At 46.3% G+C, this 9040-nt stretch overlaps 1 protein-coding gene across 2 annotated transcripts; it reads left to right on the forward strand.

The window, feature by feature from the left end:
• Positions 1-802: 802 nt before the first annotated feature.
• LOC103969461 (cytochrome P450 734A6-like) lies at positions 803-4335 on the forward strand. 2 transcript variants are annotated; one of them, XR_001975822.2, is made up of 6 exons: positions 803-1291; positions 1874-2097; positions 2199-2434; positions 2509-2959; positions 3044-3692; positions 3808-4335. XR_001975822.2 is itself a non-coding variant. In XM_009382989.3 (5 exons), the coding sequence occupies exons 1-5, from the start codon at positions 997-999 to the stop codon at positions 3509-3511; spliced, it is 1674 nt and encodes a 557-aa protein (XP_009381264.2). In that variant the 5' UTR covers positions 803-996; the 3' UTR covers positions 3512-3749. The 2 variants fall into 2 exon arrangements, 1 of the variants encoding a protein (XP_009381264.2); XM_009382989.3 differs by lacking the exon at positions 3808-4335 and having other exon boundaries at positions 3044-3749.
• The last annotated feature ends 4705 nt before the right edge of the window (positions 4336-9040 follow it).

The following is a 9040-nucleotide window of genomic DNA, read 5'->3' on the forward strand; positions in this document are numbered from 1 at the left end:
CTCCATGAGAAGACTTCTTTCAATCTCATGTTTACTGCTAAACATCAGTCACTAACCTCACAAGCTCTACATGGATCGTAAAAGAGAGGAGAGTACAACGGAGATAGGCACATCTGCCTGCGGCCAAGAACAAGTACTTGGGAGAAAGTAGTCAGCGAACAGAGATGCCAGTTTCGAACACCTTGTATAAAGCTCCTTTAATGCTGCTGCACTTAATCTGCAGAGCCTACGCACCTCTTCTTCTTCTTCTTCTTCTTCTTCTTCTTTTACCTTTATTTTCTCTGAAGCAAACAAATGAATGCAAGCATTCTTGCTGGAGAGCGACGCATCTCATAATGGAGCTGAGCCTTCTGAAGGCAATCATAACAAGTGGCAGTCTTATTCTTCTTCTGTTACACTACTTGTAATTTTGCCTTTTGAATGCCTTGTCTCTTGTGGTGATATGGCCCTCTCCTCCTCCCTCTCCCTTTCCTGCAAGAAGGAACCGGAAACAAAATATATTGGATCTCTCTCTCTCTCTCTCTCTCTCTCTCTCTCTACCCCCACATTTGCTCTGTCCATCTCTATCTCCATCTCTATCTTTCTTGTGTACAGAGTAATATTGGATAGCAACAAGGAACCGAACGAAGAGAACACTTAGGTTCATAGACAGTTAACAAAGGCCACTTTGGTCATTGGACCCATCAAGACTTTGCTCTTCCTCGTTGACCCTTAAAACCCCGAGGCGGCCTCAACGGCGCCGGCCCTGCTATGCCTATATAACCCCACACCCCTATCCCTCTCTCTCCATCTCTCTCCCTTTCTCTCCTTTTCACCCACCAAATCCAGACCTGTTCGCCTCCTCATCCCTTAACTCTTTGTGCACTCAACCTACCCATAGATGTTGCTATAAGAGAAGACCCAGCCACAGTTGACAGAAGCAGTTTCTGCTGCTGCAGTTGTTGTATCCGCTAGCTACAGCGGCCACCAGAGTCGTCAAGAGGAGAAAAAGAGAGAATGGGGGAGACGGTGGGGTGGTCATGGAAGTGGTGCTTGTCCCTGAGTGCCATTGGGGCTTGCATGTTCATGGCACTCAAGGTGTTGGACTTCTTGTGGTGGAGGCCGAAGAGGGTGGAGGAGCACTTTGCGAAGCAGGGGATCAGGGGACCCCCCTACCGCTTCTTCGTTGGCTGTGTCAAAGAGATGGTTGGCCTGATGCTGGAGGCCTCCTCCAAGCCAATGATGCCTCAGACCTCCCACAACATCCTCCCAAGAGTCCTCTCCTTCTATCACCACTGGAAGAAGATCTATGGTACATGACTCCATCCACATCACTCCCACTCATCCTTCCTTTGTCTCCTTTTGCCTTGGCTTCCCTTGAATCTCCACTTTTGGTGTACTTTGATTTTTGAGGTTGGCGGTGGTTAGGAAGCTTGATTTCCTTGTAGTTTTGTTTTCTTCTCGGGGTTGCTTTCCATTTCTTCTTCTTCTTCTTCTTCTTCTTCGTGGAGGTGTGCTTCCGAGTTTTGGGCTCTGGTGTGGTCCATCATTTCTGTTCTTGAGGGTGGCGAGTAGGCTCCTATCTCATGTATGGTTTAGCATGTCCTCTTCTGCTCTCAGGCTTTTTGGTTCTTGTGGTGGTGGGGTTCTTGATCACCTTCTGGTGTTGCCTTTATCCACTTTGGTAGACTCTGATTCCACTTCAGCTCCTCCACAGTTACTGGTCCTGTAGATCCTCGAGTGTTAACGTTCTTGTAGTAGTAGTAGTCGTTGTTTGCTATCTTTCTCTCTGCTCCACTTCTGTTGCCCTGCTAAGCTGCTCTGCTCGATGACTGTTCTTCTTGGTTCATACCAACCAGAGGGTGGTGGTGCTCATTTAGTGCTCCTTTTGCAGGCTCCACGTTCCTGCTGTGGTTCGGGCCTACCGCGCGCCTGGCCGTCGCCGACCCCAACCTCATCCGCGAGATCCTCCTGTCGCGGTCCGATGTCTTCGAGCGGTACGAATCCCACCCGCTGGTCCGGCAACTCGAGGGCGAGGGGCTAGTGAGCCTCAGAGGCGAGAAGTGGGCTCACCACAGGAAGGTCCTCACGCCCACCTTCCACATGGAGAATCTCAAAGTAAGTCTTGTCTCCTACCTCGGCTTTTGAATCTGTACTAGTTGATGGCAATTCTCCTATCGGAGAGCACCGGCTGATTAAGCTTGCTACGGGTCGATCAGTTGTTGATACCTTTCATCGGGAACACGGTGCTGGACATGGTGGGGAGGTTGCCCACCTCCGGCGAGGAGGTGGAGATCGATGTGTCCGAGTGGTTTCAGGCCGTGACGGAGGAGGCCATCACCCAGACCGCCTTCGGAAGAAGCTACGAGGACGGCAAGGCCGTCTTCCAGTTGCAGACCCAGCAGATGGTCTTCGCGGCCGAGGCCTTCCGCAAGGTCTTCATCCCTGGCTACAGGTATCACGTTACTATCTGTCGCCGAGCACGCTGAGTTGCCATCTAATAAGCTATTCGAGTGCGTAATTTTGTAGGTTTCTGCCGACGAAGAAGAATGCGAACTCATGGAAATTGGAGAAGGAAATTAAGAGGAGCCTGGTCAGGCTGATCGGACGGCGAAAGGAGCGGCTGGGTGAGGAGGAGAAGCCCGGCGGGGACATCAAGGACTTGCTGGGCCTGATGATCGACGCGAGCGCGTCGAAACAGGGGATAGGGTCTGCGGCGGCTGGTCGCCAGGGGGTGCTGCGGAAGCCTCCTCCTCCGCCGTCGTCGTCCACGACGACGAGGATCACCGTGAGGGACATCGTGGAGGAGTGCAAGACGTTCTTCTTCGCGGGGAAGCAGACCACCTCCAACCTGCTGACATGGACCACAGTACTCCTGGCCATGCACCCGGAGTGGCAGGAGCGCGCGCGGGCGGAGGTCCTCCGCGTGTGCGGCCCCCACGACGTTCCCTCCCGCGACCACCTTGCCAAGCTCAAGACGGTACGCTTCTGGCTTAGCCGCCACCTTCTCCCGCCACCCTCGGTCCATGATTCTATAGGGTTTTCTTTGCCTTCTCTTCTCCAGCTCGGGATGATCCTGAACGAGACGCTGCGGCTGTACCCGCCGGCGGTGGCGACGATACGGCGGGCGAAGGCGGACGTGGCGCTGGGCGGGCTGCACATCCCCTGCGGCACCGAGCTGCTAATCCCGATCATGGCCGTCCACCACGACGCCGGGCTGTGGGGCCCGGACGTCGCACGGTTCAATCCGGCCCGGTTCGCCGACGGGGCGGGACGAGCCGCCCGCCACTCCACCGCCTTCATCCCCTTCGGCCTCGGCGCCCGGATGTGCATCGGCCAGAACCTGGCCCTCCTCGAGGGCAAGCTCACTGTCGCCATCCTCCTCCAGCGCTTCGCCTTCCGCCTCTCCCCTTCCTACGTCCATGCCCCTACCGTCCTGATGCTCCTCTACCCCCAGTACGGCGCGCCCATCCTCTTCCGACCGCTGCCGCAGCCGTCCGCCGCCATCCACACCGACCCCGCCTCCTGTTAGAAGCATTATTTTCACACACCCTCGGCATCATACAGGTTAACCACACAGCCCTTGCGAGCTTGGGCCTAACATGTCACCGCCAGCGCCATCACCGCTAACTTTGCCTGGAAATAACCTTCATACGTCACCTTCTCAGGCCTTCTTCTTCTTCGTTTCATTTACATCTCCAAATGGCTTTGGTGTACGTACTTCTGTATTATACTCCCATCCATCTTCTTCAACACAAATTGTTCATCTATGTCTCCTCTCTCCTCTGTTTCAAAGGATCTTTGTTCTTATTCTCTGCTTCAAAGCAGCTGAAGAAGCAGCACCACCAAATCATCCACCAAAATATGCAGGACATGACGAGATGACGAGGTCAAAACAGAGCGTTGAGCGTCGGCGTAGAACAGGGTGTCGTGTCGGCTAGCTGTCACTCCTCGGTACATGCAAACGCAGACAGAGTGACGGCCGGCACTGTTTGCAGAGCACATAATCTCTGGCGACATGGCGCGACCTGCTCGCTTTGGCGCTTTCCTCCTTTCCAACAGTCCTCGCCTCGTTGTTGCATTGCATCTCCGATCCCTCTGTGACCTAACTAATTACCCATCAACTGTCCACATCTCCATCACGGAGGACAAACGCCCCCCCGCCCCCTGCTCCGTACTCGCATTTAGATCCCCAATGACAGTGAAATATCACCAGCAGAGTAAGCTCTCTCCAAATCCTGCACTCATGAGCGGGATGGGCGGCATGTGGAAGAAGGGTTCCCCTGTCTCGATCTTTCTCATTTTTCCCTCCCCTGTATATGTAACAATTGTCGTTGTTAAATTAATTTTTGATTGTCGATGCTGATTCAGAATTAAATTATTTTTTCATTAATCTTAAGTTTATTTCACTTGACAACAAATTTATCCAATTCTGATAGTGTGCCTGTAAAACTACGTCAAGATTATTTCTAGTCACTTAATTTATGTTTTTGTGTCATAGTGAGAGAGATCGAGATGTATTTGAGCATACGTGTGGAACTCTTTTATAGTAAGCTTCTATTAGATATCGTACTAAGAAAGTGGCGTGCATCATCTAGACTTAACTGTAATTGGGGTACATTGAATCTGGGATACGATAACATTTAATGAATTTGGTTTCGTCCTGAGGTGTCAAGCATGTGGCATTGAGGTGTCGATCATGTTTTTATCCCTTTCTTTGTCTTGAATGAGGTAAGACCCTAAACATACCGACAGATGACAAGTCTCTTAGGTTGGCCGAGGACGTCGAGGGCCTTAGTCCTTCGGAGGTGAGGATTGTTGTAGTTGCTACTATGTCTAATGTTCTTTCTGCTAATTTTTCTCAAAATAAGAGGACTTGACAATTCTAGAGAGCTATCCCCTAATAGTGGTAGTAACCTACCAACATTGACTCGAAGGCGAAGGTGATGCCAAGGGCCCAATTGATATTTGCTCGTCAAAGTCCTCCTCTCCTTTTTAGACATCTTGAGATTCCTGATTCTAAGGCCAGAGGAATCTCGAACCCTAATGAACAGTTGACTTAGTCCCGATGAGCGCTTGTCGAAGGACATGACAAAACATGCTTCACTTGGATTCCAAGCCTCTCATTGACTCGTATGATGTTATCATGAAGATCTATATTTGTAAAGAAGAAAAGAAAGGTTAATACCAAGACATGCAAATGAAAAAGAAAATGACAACCTTCGACAAGCCACTACTTGCTAGTTTGAAGGATGGTGGTGGACTTGAATTAGACGTGAGCAATTTGGAGGAATTGCTCCTTCTTCGACCTGTGCAACCTTAGAGAGGCATTGGAAAACTTTTAGGTGGATCAATTCAGGTTAATTGATAACTCATTCCTCGAAGACACAAAAAAGAACCTACTTATGGAGCCTTTGTTGGATGTTGGATCCCTTTTGACTTTACGGCCAAAGTAGGTGGAGAGAAAGTAAGCTGAACCTATGAAGCATACATCATCGAATGTAAGTGTTAGAGCTAGCCTCGGGAAATTTACCAAAGGATAATTTTGGCAACACAACAAAGACAATAAAGCTGAAAGAATAAAAGCGACAAGAACACCAAAACACCAGATATACGTGGTTCGGTCAATTGACCTACATCCACAAACGAAAGGAGCAAATTACTACTATAAAAAAGGGACACTTACAAATGCCTTAGGAAGATGTTCCTAGGCCATAAAACACATTCAGCTTACTAAACAAGAAAAAACCCAAACCGTAAGCAGGTTTTCTTGTGGTGCCTCTTGTGTTGCCTGTGGTACATCTGACTTCAAAGCCCAGGCCCTTATTTATAGTTCCAAGACGAGACAACAAGTCTAATTTTTCCGATGTGGGACTATGGGACTTGCCAAACTAACAAATCTCCACCTTGGCATGTCCCAACAAAACTTGCTCCACTTTCTTCATAAAAGCCCCAACGGGCAATCACCAACAATGAACACCAACCAAGTCCAAGCACTTCTTGAACTTGTAAACTGAAACAGGCTTCGTAAGCATATCAACTGGATTGTCCTTCGTATGAATTTTCTGAACAAGGACTTTTCCCTCAGCAATGGTATCTCATTTGCATCCAATAATTTTCTTACCCGAAGGCGGCTTCACAAGATCCAAAGTTCTATTCCGATGGAGAGACTTAATTTCTTCATTCATTGCAATCAACCACTTAGCGGAATTATCACAAGAAACTGCATCTGAGTAGGAAGTAGGCTCACCAACTTCACTCGTCTCTTTTGCAAGAGACAAAGCATATGCAACCAAATTTACATATATTTGTGGTGGTCGAATATCTCTGTGGTCTATCCTTGGCTATGGAATATTGCTCTTCCTCTGGATCATTTGCGTCAGTAGACTCGAGACCATCTACTGACATTCTTTGAGTAGAAGAGTTCGACTTAAAAGAATCTGAACTACCAATCTCAAGCTCCACCTGCTTCTGCGCATTATCATTTGTACAACTAGTAGAATCCTCTTTGGAAGATAACATAAACAATTCATCAAAAGTAACATAATTTTGGGGATTTGGGATCAGAACACCATAATCTGTATCCTTTCACCCCAGAAGCATACCCAAGGAAAATGCACTTTTTAGCCCGAGGCTCTAATTTTCCTTCATTTACATGCATGTATGCTGGACACCCAAAAATTTTTAAATCAGAATAATCAGCAGGAGTACCTGACCAAACTTCCTCTGGAGTTTTAAAGTTAAGTGCTGCAGAAGGAGCGCGGTTGACAACGTAACAGGCCATATTAATCGCCTCTGCCCAAAAAGTCCTTTGTCAACCCTGCATTTGAGATCATACACCTTGCTCTCTCCAAGAGTGTTCTGTTCATACGTTCGGCCACACCATTTTGCTGAGGCGTCATCCTAACAGTGCGATGCCGAACGATTCCTTCAGTTTTGCAGAATTCTTCAAAATCACCTTCACAAAATTCCATGCCATTATCTGTTCGAAGCCGCTTAATCTGTTTACCTGTTTGCTTCTCAATCAAAGCCTTCCATTGTTTAAATGTTAGAAAAACATCATTTTTATGCTTCAGAAAATAAACCCAAACTTTTCTGGAATAATCGTCAATGAAAGTCAACATATACCTGGCACCACCTTTAGATTGAACATGAGCTGGACCCCAAAGGTCTGAATGAATATAGTCAAGAGTACCTTTCGTTTTGTGAACTGCCGGAGAAGTGAAGCTGACTCTTTTCTGCTTTCCAAAAATGCAGTGTTCACAAAAAGTCCAGTGGCCCAGTACTCTGTCCGCAAAGTAGACCTCTTTTGCTCAATATGCTCAAACCTTTTTCGCTCATATGACCCAAACGCATATGCCATAATTTGGTGATGTCAGAATCAGACAACGATGATGACGAAACTGTAATTGAACCTGTGACAGTAGTTCCTTGCAGAATATACAACCTACAAGACCTACAAGCTTTCATAACAATAAGAGCACTTCTAGAAACTTTCATAACTCCACATTCAGCTGTGTATTTACACCCAAGGGCCTCTAGGGTGCCTAAAGAGATGAGATTCTTTTTCAAATCAGGAACATGTCTAACATTAGTGAGCATCCTCACAATATCATCATGCATTTTAATTCGGATTGTGCCTCTACCAACAACATCACATGCGGCATTATTGCCCATCAAAACAATTCCACCATTACAAGATTCATATGTGGAAAACAAATCTCTATTGGGACACATGTGATAAGAACAACCTGAATCTAAAATCCATTCATTTTTAGACCTCGTCCTGTCATCAATAGCAGAAAAAATATTTCCAACAATCTCATCAGTTGCTACACTAACTTCAGCGGATTCAGTAGTTTTTTCAACAAAATTTTCCTTTTGCTTTAATTTATTTTTCAATTTAAAGCAATCAGATTTAATGTGCCCTATTTTATGACAGTATCTGCATTCTTCCAAATTTCTATGTCTGGATTTAGATCTAGATTTAGATTTACTATTGTCAAATTCTCTTTTATCCATTCTCCCCCTAACAAGCAGACTCTCAGCCTGATTCTCTCTACTTTCCCCAGTGATATTCTTGTCTATCTACTCCTTAGATTTCAATACAGATTTAATTTCTTGATACAAAACTGTTTCTTTTCCATAAATCAAAGTATCACGGAAATGCTTAAAAGATTGGGGAAGAGAACATAAGAGTAACAAAGCCTTATCCTCATCATCAATTTTTGCATCTATATTCTCCAAATCCATAACCAAAGAATCAAACTTATCAAGATGTGAGAGTATAGATGTACCTTCAGTCATCCGAAGCATATATAGACTTTGCTTCAAGTAGAGACGATTTTCCACTGTCCTCTTCATGTACAAGGCTTTAAGCTTGTCCCACATGCTCTTAGCCGTAGTCTTCGTAGCTACCTCCCGTAAAACCTCGTCAGAGAGATTTAGAATGATGCTTGATCGGGCCTTCTTATCCATACCCGCAAGCTCTTCTTTTGACATATCACCTGGAATGCTCTCGGCTCCCTGTAGTACCAAATCAACTCCGTCTTGAACCAGAATGGCCTCCATCTTGAGTTGCCACAAGCCGAAGTTGATATTTCTGTCGAATTTCTCAACAACAATCTTTGTTATTGTCATCGTTGCCAAAAGATCCCAGAACCAGGCTCTGATACCAGTTTGTTAGAGCTAGCCTCAGGAAATTTACCAAAGGATAATTTTGGCAACACAACAAAGACAATAAAGTGGAAAGAATAAAAGCGACAAGAACACCAGATATACGTGGTTCGGTCAATTGACCTACATCCACAAACGAAAGGAGCAAATTACTACTATAAAAAAGGGACACTTACAAATGCCTTAGGAAGATGTTCCTAGGCCATAAAACACCTTCAGCTTACTAAACAAGAAAAAACCCAAACCGTAAGCAGGTTTTCTTGTGGTGCCTCTTGTGTTGCCTGTGGTACATCTAACTTCAAAGCCCAGGCCCTTATTTATAGTTCCAAGACGAGACAACAAGTCTAATTTTCCCAATGTGGGACTATGGGACTTGCCAAACTAA

Source organism: Musa acuminata, chromosome BXJ2-10, assembly GCF_036884655.1.
Source record: "Musa acuminata AAA Group cultivar baxijiao chromosome BXJ2-10, Cavendish_Baxijiao_AAA, whole genome shotgun sequence".
Taxonomy (NCBI): domain Eukaryota; kingdom Viridiplantae; phylum Streptophyta; class Magnoliopsida; order Zingiberales; family Musaceae; genus Musa; species Musa acuminata.